The sequence below is a fragment of the Rhinatrema bivittatum genome, chromosome 17 (genome assembly GCF_901001135.1).
Source record: "Rhinatrema bivittatum chromosome 17, aRhiBiv1.1, whole genome shotgun sequence".
In the NCBI taxonomy this organism is placed as follows: domain Eukaryota; kingdom Metazoa; phylum Chordata; class Amphibia; order Gymnophiona; family Rhinatrematidae; genus Rhinatrema; species Rhinatrema bivittatum.
In genome coordinates, this window is record NC_042631.1 from 15,162,380 (window position 1) to 15,179,534 (window position 17,155).

The window sequence follows — 17,155 nt, forward strand, 5'->3', positions numbered from 1 at the left end:
TAAATTTCATCTGCCATTTAAATGCACAGTCTCCTAGTCTTCCAAGAGCTTTCTGCTGTTCCTCACAATTCGGTGATATTTTAACAGCTTTGAATAATTTTGTCTAATCTGCAAATCTGATCATCTCACTTGTCCTTTCCTTTTTCCAAATCATGAAAGAATATGCTAAACAGCACAGGTCCCTCTACAGATTCAATCCACTATTGAACTTTCTCCAGTTTAACCAGTTTACCAATCCACAATAGGGCACTGCCTCCTATTCCCTGACTTTTTAATTTTCTAAGGAGTGTGATGAGGGACAAACATCTTCTGAAAATCCAAATACATTCTATCAGCTGGCTATTACCCACATGCTTATTTACACCTTAAAAAAATCTAATAGATTTCTAAGGTAAGACTTCTCTTTGCTAAAACCATTTATTTAAAAGTTTATATTCTGCCTATCGATCAATCTACACTAATTAAGGTACCAACCCGGTTACCCTTTAGTCATTGAGATATAATCATTAACTAAATTTCTTGACTATATCGCCGTCAACAAACTGCAATGTCAATCTGTCACCATTCTCTGTTTGCTCACTCCAATCTAGTTATTGAAACACTGGGAATCAGAGATGGTGCAGAAGCAAGGCCTTGTGCCCTAAGGGTGCCTGCCTCTGGGGAATTTCCAGTTATCTGCTCTGGGTAATGCTAGCCAATGACCACAGGAAGGGCAGTGTGACGTAGAGGGCCGCTAGTGAACAGCATGAAACAGTACGATAAAGTGCTGAAAACAGCATGCTTAAAATGTTATCAACACTAATGAGCAATTATTACATTAGGTTAAAGTATAAAAATAAATGGACATTACCACAACAATTTCGCCAAGGTACTCAAAGGCACAGTGCGCTATGCAGCCATATTGAAGAGTATAGCCAAGAATTCCCAGGCTTTTTCCTAGAACACCTTGAAGCATATTCACAGCGCTGGGCAGCAGTTGCTTAACAGGTCCTGAGGTAAACCCTGAAAGACATGCCATTAAAAAGCTAAGCAGCAACAGTCAGCTAGCACAGCTTAAGAATTGCTAAACGTTTCTTCCATAATGAAGTAAATTATCTTTTTGACTTGCTGTAATACTGCAAAATTAATTCTAACAAAAACATCAGTAGATAAATGTCTGAGAAGCACAGATTTTTTTCAGGGAAATGACAGTAATTGTTAAAATAATTATATTCAGCAGTAGAAATGTACAGCTTCTTGTCTCTGCCATAATTGCACTGAAAACTGAATAGCTTGTCCATTACATCGAGTAGTACTGAAAGCAAAGGAAAAGTGAAATCACAGTATACCAGTATAGAATGGGATTAGGAAAGCCAGACTATGGCACATTTTCCATGCTAATACTCCCAGGTAAAGCTTTTCAGCTTAACTTCTACACATTGGCTCAAAACAGATGTTAGACAAAGATCCCATGTGCCAGTTATCCTGCCATGCCCACAAACTCTGGTTAGTATTATGAAATATTTTTTAAACCCATTAGAAATAACGTATATGCTTCTTAGTGAGGTTAAGTGGGAGGTGGTTTATATTTGTAATAAAGCAGAGCCCATGCACACTGCCCTGCATTTGTACCACTGCAAAGTTCTCTCCTCCTAATGCCATAAGGTGGAAAAACAGGGACCATTTGAATCCAAGTCTCGCAGCTCAAGGAGGTGACCTAACAACTAGGCTACCTTGCTTCTCCTCAAGAGAATTCATTCATCACATTCCAGCACTGTAGTTTAGCTTCTTGTGCCTTCTCAATCATGAAAAACGAGGGCAGGAACTGTATCCCATTGTTAGTCACTGAGCATCGGTATTCATTTACACTTATCAAAACATTCAAACCACAACCAAATACATTCATTACAGCACACGTGCTGATTCCTATGGGTAAGATGCTTACTACTCATCGAACAGTACCAGCAACTATATGCATAATTGTTAAAATGCTCCTTCCCTCTTCACACTGTTTTCATTAAGTAAAACATATAATTAGCAAAGGCCACTAAAGAGTCACACTACCTCAATATACAGAAATGGCCGAACACGCAGTTCTCTTCAGGAAGGAAGTGAAATCAGAAGGGAAAAATAAATACATTTTAAGACTTGAGTATCAAACTGTTTTGCACTCAGTATTGTGAAATTTGCATATTATTTTTCTTTGCGTGCAAATGAGCCAGGTAAAAAAAAACAAAACAGCATGTGAAATTTTGTTAAAAAGGTGTAGTTGTTTTTATTTTGTGAAATGTAATTTGCTAAACAAATTTCACATGGAATTTATCTATACGTTAATGAGCTGCTTTATATTAGTTTGCATTGCAGATCATTATTGATTTACGAAAGAATTGTAAGTGCAAAATGTTAGTATTTGTGAAGGATGAATACTTTGCAAAGATGGTTTTGCGCGGAAAGTCACCAAATGGCGCGCTATAGGAAGACTTAGCATGTGACTCCCCTCTGTACATCGGCCCCCTTTGTTCCAACCGCTGAATGATTTCGTTAAAAAGAACTGGTTTCAGTGCTGCTTGTGAAGAGAGCCCAGAAGCAGAGGAATGACAGATAGGAAGAGTCTTCGAGCGCTAGGTCATGTGACCCTGAAGAACCTCAGTGCAAGATCAACAAGCAATAGGAATACGCATTTAAAAATAAATCTGACAAAAGATAAACAGGACAGGACTCTCATCTAGCATGAGCATTTCAGAATTGTTTTTAACCCATTCCCACCAATGATAAAAGCCTGTACTAAAATCCCACATTCCTTGAACTATTACAGTATACTAAAAACCTACAGGTCTACTTCCTTTCTTACTAGTGTTATCCACAATGAAGAAATCCACAGACATTCATAAATGCAACTGACCACATAGTGTAGCTGTGCTAGAAATCTTTTTTACAACAATGAAAATAATTTGCACGTCTGGAAAATAAATTACAATCTTCACTTTTAAACTATAAAAAAAATAAAACCAAGACGTCATCAGGTTTCAGATTTCTGTATTTTAAAAAAGGTCATAATACAAGGTAACTGTAGTAGAGAAAATAAAAGCCCAATGAATGATAAAGTAATTGAAAATTACACAAGGAGGGCAGCTTCTGGCACAATGCATAGGTCTGTTATGAAAGGAAATTTTGTTTATTTTTTTTTTACTATTATTCCTGACTAATATATTTGGCACAATAAGGTCTAGTCACTTTAAGCTAAAAGTAAATTAATGAATGGTACTTTTTTGGGTGGCATATTTAACATTACACAGGACCTTAATTACGCAGCTTGTGCAATACTGAGATGGCAAAATGTTATCTGAAATCTCTTCAGCTCATGCTTTCTCATAAATAAACTCTATGCCCTGATTAGCTGATTTTTGTTTATGAAATTAATCACAGCTAGCGGGGCTGAATTCACTTCGAGCTTCATGGACATCCAAGAGATGGGAAGGGATTAGTTCCTAGTCGCTGCCAGTTATAGCACCAGGTGGCTTCTTCTGCAATGAAGGTGTTACCGATAATCCCATTACGGTGGTACTAAATCTTGCAGACATCCAAATTATCACCGAGGCTTCTTTTCATCCCATCTTTCCAAATGACTGGAAGTTGCTTCACCTGAAAGAAGTCAAATCCACATGCAGCTGTTGTTTTAGCAGCCGACGCACTATGAGAATTCCAGTCGTGTTCCAATTTCGCTGCGCTGGTAGCCCCCTATTCCCTGTCCAATAATACATCTGTTAAAAAATCCTACAGCTACAAATGAAGTTTAATCCTACCAGGGACCTCATGTTGGTCTTGGCTTCCAAAAAGGCAGCAGGTTCTGCTGTCTATCTCTGCTAGTGTCTGGGGAATACACTTTAAATCCCAGCGCTACTTAGAAGAATAAGCTAAGGATCACAAAACATGACCTCCAAAACCCTGATATGACTATACTGTGACCCAGAGGCATTAATTCTAGGTGAAGATTAGAACTTTGCATAATAAGATTACACAGCAAGTGAATGATATCAAGGGACTATCCATATTCAGCCGCCTGGTTTTCTATAGACAGCTTCTGGATTGCAATATGCAGACGAAATGGAGCTTGGTGTTTCTATCTAAAACAAAATAGATTCACATAAATTAGCTGGGCCATTTCAAGCCTCCTAAATCCTCTATTACATCTTTTATTGACAGCTCCAGTGAGGATTGCACAAATGTGATTTCCTTTTATATTCTTAGCTTCTATAGTAATCACATGCAGTAATTGAAATGTACATATATTATGTTTTGAAATGTACACCTTGTTTACTATTATCTTGGATTATAATGTACATAATAAAATTAGGATTTATTTCTAAGCTACCTATGGCATTATGAAATAAGCAGAAAGTTTAAAATGTATGTCATTACTAGAGTATAAAGAGACATTAAAAAGTCAGAATGATGTTCTAATTTACAGTGCTTATGCAGAATATTACTGCATTAGAATAACTACATGAATTGCGCAGAGTGAGAACAAAGAATGGTGACCATCAGATGTTTTAGCACAAAACAAGAAGTGGAGTGGCAAACTCACAAGTTACGTATAGAAAATCCTCACCGGGACACACTAAGAATTAACCTAGAATCAAAGTCTAATGGACAACAATGCATTCTCTGTAGGTTTTATATACTGGCAGAGGTGATTAGCTGCAGCACTATGTTCCAACTGCGCAGGAGCATCCCAGATTCATCCATAACTTGCACTTTAATCAACTGCTCCTCTACGAAGACTCAAGGCGACGTATGTGTCATAACTATTATAGAAATAGCTCTGGGGAAAAAACATTCTCTTAGCTTGCAAGAAATATATTCACCCTGTGTTATTCCAGTTCTGTAGTATCAGCAGCAGTAGCAGCCCCTCACACTCAGGATGATCATCTCCCTTGATGACCTGCCGGATCAGGCAAATCCCGTAGCATCTTGCGCACATGTTTCTGAACAGGATAGCTGAGTCTGGGTTGTTTGTCGTCCACGCTTTCTTTATCATGCCCACTGTTATCGATATAGGATTTTGAAATGCTGAGATCTTTGTAACAGATTCTTCCTCTTTACTGCATGTGTAGGGGTGTGTGTGTGTTGGTTGTGTATGTATGCAAAATTAACGGATTGCCTGCTTGCTGAACATAGGGACTGTAACTTTTAAACAAGCGCATACGTGTGCATGTTCGTCGACCCGTGTCCAGAGACGCGTCCATTTTATAACATACACGCAGGTACTCATGTATGTGCGTGCAATTTTAAATGGATGCGTGCATGTGTGCGCAAATGCCGCTTCTACCGCCTAAGTGGGGGGATTTTACAAGGGATGCACACTGTTGCCATTCGCCATTTTTCCCAGTTTGTTCCCAGTTTAAGGATGGGACGTGCCAACCCCCCCTAATTTAATAGCCACCCTTCCCCCGTTAGGTCTCACCCTTAAAACCCCGCTGCTTTGCCGATATTGTTTTTTTAATAGCTACACGCCATCCATGGTAGAGGTAAATTTACGCAGCGGGGGACCCCGGCACAAGCAAGGATGCGGCAGTATTTATATGCACATCTCTTGGCCAGGCCCCGCCCCAGGCCCTGCCCAAGCTCCACCCCTTTTTAGAAACGTTTTACTTGTGCACGCAGCAGGAGATACGCGCGTCCTCGGGGTGGCTTGTAAAACCCGCACAGAGCGTGCCAGCCCAACTTGTTCGTGCATCTCCCAGTTTTGGCTTTATAATTCACCTTATAATGTGGCTGGAGTAAGATGAACCACTTTGAAAACAACCCTGGTTTATACTTAATTGGGGGGAAATTACACATTTTAGTGAGCTTTGGTTGTAAAACATTTAAAGATATTTATCCTGTGCTTCAATCTGCCACATTGCAATTCTCTCTAAGCATATTAGAAGTGTGGTATAGTATCAGAGCTCATGAATGGGCACATAAGTGACCCACCACAGCAATGCTGGAAGTTCACAACCATCTTGAATTATGTAGCTGAGCCGTGCAATAGTCCGTCAAAGTGAAAAAAAAAAAAATCCTTCCTAAGATGAAAGACCATTTCCCTCCAAATCTGGAGTTTCACTTTAGAATCTTTAGAATTTTCTCCATATTTTAAGCGCATAAACTATTTATCCAGGATAAACAGTCTATAATACAGGAAAGGAATGAAAGCACTACAAATATAAGAGCAGCAAAACAGAGTAACTTTTCACATTTCAAGTTTAGTTTGCCACCTGGAATCCCTTCCCATTAACTCTTTAAATTATTATAGTCTTTCCTTCCAGCAAAGATATAAAAATATAAACTCAAATTTAAGGGCCCGATCTACTTCACTTTTTTTTCCTATCGACAGACTGAGAAAAACCTTAGTGAATCAGGCTTGTAACCATAATTATGGACATGAGCCAATCATAATGATCTCAGTTGTTGATAATGATTTGGAATGAATTCTTTCCTTGGTCAGTATCAGTTGATCCATTATCTCTTCTACTTTTTACACTACAAACATAAGACAGGACCAGAATCAAGCTTGACACTGGGCCTAGAGGAGAACATGAAAAAACACCAAGTTTTCTAATTGCCTTGAACTGCTTTGTGCCAGTGTAGCTGCTGACAGTTGAAGGAGTACAATATAAAAACTGTTCTGAGGTTATCTGCTATTTTGTAGTCATGGAAAAAATGCCAAACACAGGGGCAGCCAACTCTGGTCCTCAAGAACCACCAATAGGTCTGGTTTTCCGAATATCCAACACAAATGTGCATGAGATACATTTGAGCCTACTGCCTCTCCATTGTATGCAAATGTTCATCATGCATATTCATGAGGAATATCCTGAAAACTAGGATTGATTGGCCATTCCTGGCCCAAGGCATATCCAGAAAGAAATCTGGGTCTCCATAAGGATTGTATATACAACCTACATATAACGCATCAGGAGTGAAATATACATAAGATAATCTGCATTGTTCAAATCTGTCTAAATTAGACACCTAATAAGTAAACAAAACAAACACTTAGTAAACTCTCTCTCATAGACACTCCGTAACCATTATATAAACAGCTTTGTGAAAAACCATTAATTTAGCTTGCAGGAAGCATACAAACACTTATTTATTCTATGGAATTGGAATCAGCAGTAGTAGCAACCCCTTGCAATCAAGGACTACAGTCTTAATTTCGCCAGTGCGGGGTTTATAGATATAGATTTGTACTGCTATTTTGTAAGATGTATGTAACTATGTTGCACATCACCTTGGACAGCCTTTCTGGCTGAAAATAGAGAAAAAGAAGTGTAACTCCCTGGTTTTTGGGGTTTCCGTAAATAAAAGTGTGAAGTATCTGTAGCTCCTTCAAAACACAGCAGCCAGGATACAAGCGGGGGGGGGGGGGGGGGGCGGTGAAATTAACCAACTATTTCATGGCTCTTCTGAGGAAGTTTCCATACAGCAGAGAATACTTTTAAGATTAACTACACTTTTTAAATCCTTACACTAAATGGGCCCAAAATATTTGGATGCCCTCCTCACATGCTACCAGCCTGTCTAACCGCAAGCTGATGGAAACCAAGCGGGGAGCTTCTTATTGGTACACGCTGACAGCATGGAATGGGATTTCACTGGGGCTCTGCTGGAAACCAAATGACATTGCATTCAGAGAAAAATGTAATCCAGGCTTTTCCGTCAAGTATCTGAATAACCTAATAATCTATTTCTTGATCTTCCTGTCCTGCTTTGCATGATGATGTAACATTTCTTTCAATGTATATTATTATTGAATTCTGTGATTTGTTATATTTTATGTAAGCCACCCTGACTTTATACTAAAAGGGTGGAATACTAAATTTGTAAATATATATAAATATATGTTCTTACATAATCCCATGTTTACAAAACCTGTACCTACCATGGCTTGCAATGTGCAATTCAACAAACAAATATTTGTGCAAAGAAAGAGACATTTTTATAACACAGTTCAGCCATCAGTTAAAATAATCCAGGCCACCTTTGTCCTTCTGATTTACATTTCAACCCTGAAAAAATATTAATATTTCTGAAATTTCCTCCTCCTTGGCAAATTCCAGTCTAATAAATCAAAAGTAAATCAAAGTGCAACTATGTGGCTCCATAATGAGAATGCCAGGCAGCTGCTCATACTTGCAGTGTTTAATTTGAATAGAGCACAAACTGGAAAGGTAACATCAAGAAGGGCATTTTTCATAGTGGGGGTGTGCGGCTCTCATGAATGGCACCACTTGCGATTTTATTGCAAGTTCATAAATTAACTGTGGTGAAAAAAATCCATTCTTTGCAAAATAATTATTTTCTTACATATGCAAAAGTATTTTAAAAACTTTAAGAAAAAAAAAGAGACCAATTGATAAGTGCAACAATATTCTCTCAGCGAATCCCCAGACATCCAGATCCATGAATAGAAATTCATCCTGTTTAAATACACTGCGCCTATTAAGCAAGAACAAAAGCATATGCACAAAAGAGCTTTTAATATATTGCAAAACCCACAAGAGCCATCGTCTCATTAAAATTATAAATTACACAAACACGGAGTGAAGATTCACACTGCAGTGCAGCTCCGCAGATTACAGCAAACCCCACCTTCCATATAATAAACCCGCCAGAGTCCTCCCAGATGGGGGCTGGAAAGCAAAAGGCCACCAGCACAGCAAGGGAACAACCTCCTTGTGATCTCTGGTTCCTCTTCAGCAGATGACAGCCAAATAAGATGTTGATTATTCTGTTTGTGCTACTAAGCTTGTAAGATGGAATAAAAGTGATATGATCTGTTGTGAACCCAATGCTAATGTGTTGCCCCACTCATAAACAATAAAACACATTTATTGGGAAATGATCTTTTCATCTAATTTCAGTTTTTAAATGCATGAGCTAGAAGAAAAGGCAGCATAACATAGAGTTAATCTGATTTGGGTTTTTTGGTTGGGTTTTTTTTAAAGACAGGAACACAGCTGACATAACAGAGAAGCCATAAGCACAAGTCTGATGCAATCATCCCTTCTCAGTGATCGCACAGGATACCGAGGGCCCCCATTGTCTCTCCACCACTGGTTTCAGTCCGAGTAAGGTCCTGCAAACTACCTTTTCATGCTCTTGGACATATCACTTCTGCTGGATAGGAGATCTAAACTTTAAGTTTCTACTTACAATCATATGGAAATTGTGGAAAAAGAAGCTGGTTTAAATAAACAATAAATAAATAATCTTAAAATATAAATTCATACACTATAACCAATGGCACCATGGAACAATGGCAATTAAAAAAAAACTAGATTCCCATGTACAAAATATCCAGTAAAGGCAGAAGAGCTTGATTAAATGGAGCTCTTGACTTGTAAGACTCCTTTCAAATTAATCAGTTTTGGGGGCAATGAATGGATTCTGCAATCTCCTGTGCCGCCTACGGTTCCATTCCTGAAGATGCAGCTGAAATAGTATTCGTATGCTAAGAACTAGAGAGGTATTTGTCCCCCAGTTTGCTTTAGGAATATAATACCAATTTCTTATACGTCAGGGGTGGCCAATTCCAGGCCTTAAGAGCCACCAACAGGCCAGGTTTTCAGGATATCCGCAGTGAATATGCAGGAGATAGATTTGCTGACAATGGAGGCGGTGCATGCAAATCTATCTTTGTGGACATCATGAAAACCTGGCCTGTTTGTGGCTCTCAAGGCCAGAATTGGCCGCCCCTGTTGTATGCACTCCATTTTAAATGAACATACAAAGATTGCCTATGATTCACTAATTCCAAGCATTCAGCACTACAATATAGGTTTAATTGCTATTTTAAACAAAAGCTGTAAGCGCTCGTCGTAGGAACTCATATAAAAAGGAGGGTAACTGCTTAAACTTAGGTGCTAATACCGAAAGCTTGTTTAAATAAGGTCCCTCTTAAATGACTTTATATTAATGACCAAACATAAACTGTCTGGGCTTATGCGAGGGTCCCATGGAGAACGTCAGGCAAAGTCCAGTTGCAAGCCAAGGTCAGGGCAGGCAGCAAACAAGTGATATCCGAGTCCAGCGGGGATCAGGCAGTGTCAAGGTTCAGGCAGAGGTCAGGACAGGTGAATAGCAAGAGGCGTCAAGGTCCAGGAAGTGGTCAGGGCAAGTGGATAGCAAGCAGTGTCAAGGTCCAGGCAGTGGTCGAGGCAGGCAAAGATCAAGTATTGAAGTCAAAATCCAAAGCCATGGTCAGAACCGGAAGACAGACAGAAATGGGCAAGACAGAGACAGACAAGGGCAGGATTCGGACAGAAATGAAACAAGGCAAGACAAGAATGGGAAGAAGGCACGGTAAGAGCAGAACAAGGCAGGAGCAGATTGGGCCAAGGCAGGGAAGGAGCAGGAACAAGATGAGGCAGGAACAGGGCAGGAACTGGAACAGGCGAGACAGGAATATAGAGCAACATGCACTGCAGGAATCGCAGAAGGATTTGTTGCTAAGGCATCAGCCGTAGAGAGTGCATCAAACTAGGTTGAGAGTACAGTGCACAAATCTCATCTTTGTGAACCTTTCCTCACTCCAAATCACATGAAATCTTCACTGATGTGTACTTTGCATGTAAAACTGCCCCCCAAAACCTCACCTCGAGTTACTAGTTGCCCCTCCTACAGTGGTAGAAATAGTTTACTTATATGAGAGCCTTATAAAGACAGTCAGTCTCTCTCTCTCTTTCTCCAGGAGCAGCCCAAAATGTATCTCAAAAATTACCCTAAATCATGGCACTCTTCATGCCAAATTTAGAGCAAAATGGTGAATCTAGGTCTAAGTTTGTACCTGAGAGGAGTGGCGTGACTTGCCCAAGGACACAAGAAGCAGCAGTGGGGATCTGGTTTCCCTGGATCGTAGCCCGCTGCTCTATTTGTATAAAATATTTCTATTGTCAGTGCCGTAATCCGCGTATCAACAAATGGAGACAAGACTTGCTTCTACACTTTAAATCTACATTTCTTAATTATCACTAGCACTGCAGTTTACAAGGGGGTTTTTTTTGTGTTGTTTTATTTGCCTTACTTACTATTATATGTGATTGCAATCAACACAATGCAGAAGACAGATTTTGCAATATCTAACAACATCTCTAATATTCTGACTTTGTTGCATTCCCAGAACGTGTCTGTGCTAGTGTACCAGCTGAATTTTCACATTCTGGACACAGACAATGTCCTCTTTTCTCCATTCTATGCATAATACACCGTCAACTGGTTTTTCTTAAATAGAACTCACAATGCTGCTTTTCTGCACTCTCCATCAACAAGCAAGATTAGCCTGACCCTTACAGAGTTATATCCTAATAGCACAATAAAACCAAAACAAGCTAGATTTTATATTTATTTATTTATTTTAACATAATGAACAAAATCCCCACAAACTAAATGTCAGCCATATACAAAAAATTAGTCATGCAAACAGGCTTGTTATGCAGAAGACCTGGGTTCCATTCATAGAAACAGAAACTACGATGGCAGATAAGGTCCTCAAGATCCATTTACTCTGCTAAAAAATAACAAAGTAAATAACGGCAAATAAAGATCAAAATGGTCCATCCAGTCTGCTCAGTTGACATTCATCCTTTTTGATAGAGATGCAAATTAAATTCCCAAATGCAACTCCCCTTTGGGTCTTCCATCAGATCTCGCTAATCCTCTTTTCATATTCTGTGCCAAGCATGGCCAAAGTCCATCACAGTGTTGACCTCCCCATACTTTCCTGAAGCCCTGATGCAGTTGCACTGCTGCTGTTCAGGGTTGTAACTCCTGCCCCTTACAGGTTACTCCCACCCAAGGGTAAGAACATAAGAACATAAGAAAATGCCATACTGGGTCAGACCAAGGGTCCATCAAGCCCAGCATCCTGTTTCCAACAGTGGCCAATCCAGGCCATAAGAACCTGGCAAGTACCCAAAAACTAAGTCTATTCCATGTAACCATTGCTAATGGCAGTGGCTATTCTCTAAGTGAACTTAATAGCAGGTAATGGACTTCTCCTCCAAGAACTTATCCAATCCTTTTTTAAACACAGCTATACTAACTGCACGAACCACATTCTCTGGCAACAAATTCCAGAGTTTAATTGTGCGTTGAGTAAAAAAGAACTTTCTCCGATTAGTTTTAAATGTGCCCCATGCTAACTTCATGGAGTGTCCCCTAGTCCTTCTACTATCCGAAAGAGTAAATAACCGATTTTAAACACCTCTATCATATCCCCCCTCAGTCGTCTCTTCTCCAAGCTGAAAAGTCCTAACCTCTTTAGTCTTTCCTCATAGGGGAGTTGTTCCATTCCCCTTATCATTTTGGTAGCCCTTCTCTGTACCTTCTCCATCGCAATTATATCTTTTTTGAGATGCGGCGACCAGAATTGTACACAGTATTCAAGGTGCGGTCTCACCATGGAGCGATACAGAGGCATTATGACATTTTCCGTTTTATTCATCATTCCTTTTCTAATAATTCCCAACATTCTGTTTGCTTTTTTGACTGCCGCAGCACACTGAACCGACGATTTCAATGTGTTATCCACTATGACACCTAGATCTCTTTCTTGGGTTGTAGCACCTAATATGGAACCCAACATTGTGTAATTATAGCATGGGTTATTTTTCCCTATATGCATCACCTTGCACTTATCCACATTAAATTTCATCTGCCATTTGGATGCCCAATTTTCCAGTCTCACAAGGTCTGCTGTTCAGAGTTGTAACTGTGAAGATTAACCCCATGCTTTCATGGAGGCTCAAATCCATTTCTGCTGCACTGCCACAAGCCCCGGTAAATCTTTGGTTTTTCTCCTCGCATCTTTATAACCGGAAAACCTCTGTGCCTATTCCAAGCTTTCTTGAATTCTGTCACTGGTCCCATTTCCACTACCTCCTCCAGGAAGCTATTCCATGCATGACCTCCATGGTATCTTTCCAGGTTGCGTGAAGGTGGATCGTTGGCACAGATTTTATAGCCATTGCAAACACTAGCAAGCAACTTTGAAATGTGGGCCAAATAAATGTTGAATAAGACACAGTCGATAGAGCAGTTCCCTGGGGTATACCTGTTTTCATTACAGCCCATTTTGAGTGGTCATTTTTTCACTTGACTTGTTGAGGTTAGTTAGAGCCTTATACCATTATCTTGTTCTAGAACATGCTTTCCTCTTTAAAATGGTTTCCTTCTTGTGTACTGCCGATACCTTTGATGTCTCTAGCATATGCCTGCTCTCTTCTATGGCATACATATTTAGGTCCTTAAAATCTCATTTCATAGGACTTCTGTTGTGAGGGTTGCACCATTTTGGTAGCTTCTCTCTGAACAGCCTCCACCTGGCAAAGGACAATCCACACCCTAGCCAGCCAGGGCTAGGGATGCTACAGAGAAAGTTTAGCTTATTATGGATTGGTAACTGGTTAAATGATAGGAAATAAAATGTAGGACTAAATGGTCAATTTTCCTAATGAAGAGAAGTGAAAAGGAGAGTGCCCCAGGGATCTGTATCTGGATCAGTGTTGTTTAACATATTCATTAATGATCTGGAAAGGGGAAGCAATAAGTGAGATGATCAAATCTGCAAATGACAAAATTATTCTAAGTTGTTAAAACACAAGCACACTGGGAGGAACTGCAGGAAGACCTTGCAAGACTGGGAAACTTGGGATCACATGAAATTTAAACGTGGCAAAGTGCAAAGGAATGCACATAAGGAAAACTAATCCTAGCTATAGATGCACGATGCTGGGTTCCACAGTAGGAAGAGAACCCTGAAGTCACTGCAGACTGATATACTGAAATCCCCAGCTCGGTGTGCAGCAGCGGTCAAAATAGCAAATAGAACGTTAGGAATTATCTGGAAAGGAAAAGAAAATGAATCTGAGACTATCGTAATGCCTCATTATAGATCTATGGTGCAACTGTACTTTGAATATTATGTACAGTTCTGGTCACGCCATCTCCAAACAAATATAGGAAAATAGCAAAAGGTACAGAAAAAGGCAATACAAATAATAAAGGGGATGAATAAAAGTTAAACAGATTAGGTGAAGAGATAACCAAGAAGGGACATAATACAGAGGTTTATAAAATCAAGAGTGGATTGGAACCAGTTAATAGGGAATGATTATTTGCCCTTTCCAACAGCACTAGGACTAGGGGACTCCAAGAACCTAACTGAAAGCAGATCTAAAACAAACAAGTATTTTGCAGAAGGCACACAATTAAGCTGCAGAATTTGTTGCCAGAGTATAAAGACATGTGGTGTAGTTGGTTTTATAACAAAGTTTCTCTACCTGGGATAAAATGGGGCAAGGGCCATCCCTGTGGCTCAGACCGCAGCATCACAAGCTGCAGTCGGGAGATCTGGGTTGGGGCTGCTAGAGCCTGGCTGCAAGCGTGGGCAAAGAGCACTTGGATCCAGGCAGGGAAGGAAGACGCAGCCGCCATACTGCCGGCCCAGCCAGTAAATGAATGTCTGCATCACGTCGTGCCCTTCTAAGTATAAGAAATAAAGGTTGCGGGAGGGTTCTCAAAGCCGTCTGAAGGTGGCCAGTATCTAAAATGGAAGGATAAAGAACGGGAGGCAAGCACCACCGCGTTGTGACGCAATTTCACTGATGTAATGTCTGTGGATTTGAACATTCTTCCTTAAGGGTCAATAGTGCCCCTCTAGTACATTTGAAGACATTATTAGAGATATTCTGTTCCATGATATCAGTTTGGTGCAATACATGGTTGCGTCAACCCCTAGTTTTCTGCTACTTAGTTCAAGACCTAAGCCTCTGCTATCACGTGTGTATTATATTTACTCTCCCCGAGACACTGCTTTCTATACAAATGTTAAATGTTATCTGCTTGTTGTATTGGTTAATAATACATTTTATTATTGGAATCCTTTAGTTCTTTGTAATTGTTCTCTTTTGAAGCTTTGTTAATGTTCAATGTAATTGCTTTCATTTACTGAAGCACTGCTTCTGTTCAATGTAAACCGAACTGATTTGTAACCCCTTACAAGAATTTTGGTATATAAAACTGTTAAATAAATAAATAAATATTCAGTAGAGAAAAGTGCCTGCTCAGAATTCATTTTAAGTTTCAGGGCAAATAACATGTCGTCACTAGAATCTGGAAAGATTGCTTTGACGCTGACACGGTTAAATAAAGTCAATGGAATCATTTCTTGTATTTTCTTTATAAATAAATATATTTTATATAGTCTCATGCTTTTCTTATGATTATGGAAAAAGATCCTGTAAGTTCTAAGGAACAAAGACAAGGTATCACCACTTCCAGTGGCTCTGAAGTCTGATATTTAACTATGCGCCTGGCTCATCAAATGGTTTTCCTATAGGCTCAGAACAGGGGAGTCAGACACCATTGTTCGCATTTCAATTCACAACAAGGAAATTCAGAGTGCAGGCCGCAAATGAATATTTAAAACTCCATTTTCCTCAATACACACACCACAGCATTCAGACTCAGCAGGGTTTGTTAAGGATGAACTTCATAGACTAAGGCAATTTAAAAATAAAGCATGCTTTTAGTTTTATGCAAAAAAAACCCCAAACAAACCAAAATATAAAAATTCATCATAAAAATACACTAAATATTGCCTCATCAGATTAATGGATTGTTGACTGTGGTGCTGAAAATCCGCTATTACATGTTTTCACTACAAACTAAGGAGTTAAATTTCGAAAGGTTTTACGTACATAAATGGGCTTTTCAAATTGTTATGATATATGTTACTTTTACATGGGTAAACTCCTTTGAAAATTCATTCCTTAATATTTATGTTCAGCAAACCCTGATCCCCTCTGTAAGAATCAGATGAACACAGGCACAACAGAAATGTCAGACATCCTAAAGAGTTTTTCCCATTTTGTGCTTAGTATATCTGGCCCTTTAGTGTACAGGAAGTTCAAAAGGCATGAGAAAACAGCAGCCAGGTTTCTCATGAAGGTTCAACTGCAAACAGAATCAACAAATATGCAACTGTGCTCCTCTTAATCCCAAGGCTAGGAGCTTCTTATCAAAAAAAGACAGATTTATTTTAGGTGCGGGCACAAGACATAGCCGAGTGTATTCTGTATATTTCAATAGGAGCTGTCAGTGATCCTGATGGAGACAACAATTAAGAGGAATGTAAAGAACCTTTCATGAGGACTGGATGTCAGCCTGACGTTCCAGATCAGGGAACGCCATGGGGACAACTACAGTAAATTAAAAGCAGCATTTAAAGGTTCTTGAGCAGTCTAGAGAAATGGAATGGGATAAGTAAGGCAGACATATATTTATCAGATGAAAGGAGCACTTCACTTGCTAGTAAGGTGTCCCTATCAGGGTGCTGATACTGTGCCAGCATTATGTGGGATGAGTGCATTTAAACAATACACAAGTTGTTCTTCAGTCTTTCACTGCATTAAGCAGGGGAAACATTCAACATCTTATGCTTAAGAACCTTCTGACAGGGTTCTTCTGCCTAAAACATCAGCTATTTATTTCCACGTCTCATAGAGATGCTGTCCTTCTGAGACACTAACTTTTATGTTGACTACAAGGTCCCAGTCTAACTTAGGGTACAGCACTCCTGGGCATTCTGTAAGTGGAGAAGTTTCCCATAATAAAGCCACCTTTATCAGAAGCAACTGCACAAGATAAACAAATGTTAATGCTGAAAACTTGGATTTTATTTCTAATCTCGTTACCAGTGGAGGTCGTGATCAATGTTTGGCATATGAAGAGGAGTTTGACTTGTGACTGCCTCACTAAAGCACACTAGAGATGGAATTTATGAAAGTCCAGTTGATTAATGCACTATAGAAGTACAGTAATTAGACATTAATATTGCTTACCTGTAGATTCAATATTTATACTGCTAGAAGGTTTGAGAAAAGATAGCTGTTTGGATTTGTCTCTGAAAACCTTACAAATCTGTCTGAAAAGATATATCCTGTAATGGAATCACACTGGTATCCTGCTCCCTTCCCAGCCTGTAAACAGAAGAGCATTTACAAACAAGTACATCAGTATTTTTCAATCCACCACAAAAGCATTTCAGTAGATCCTAAAATAGTAAACCCTGACTAATCCAATCCTTACAAAAACTAAAAATGAATAAGAATGGTAGTTGAAAGAGATT

The 17,155-nt window shown here is 39.4% G+C and overlaps 1 protein-coding gene across 2 annotated transcripts in view; it reads right to left on the bottom strand.

Moving 5' to 3' along the window:
* IMMP1L (inner mitochondrial membrane peptidase subunit 1) overlaps positions 1–17,155 on the bottom strand; it is a 61,148-nt gene that overhangs the window by 38,661 nt on the left and 5,332 nt on the right. Inside the window, exons 2-3 of one of the 2 annotated variants that reach the window (XM_029583137.1) lie at positions 16,869–17,006; positions 851–1,002 (exon numbers count right to left, since the gene is read on the bottom strand). In XM_029583137.1, coding sequence (XP_029438997.1) covers positions 851–955 — 105 coding nt within the window. In that variant the 5' untranslated portion in view covers positions 956–1,002; positions 16,869–17,006. The remainder of the gene's footprint in view (positions 1–850; positions 1,003–16,868; positions 17,007–17,155) is intronic. The other variant, XM_029583138.1, reaches the window with a different exon arrangement.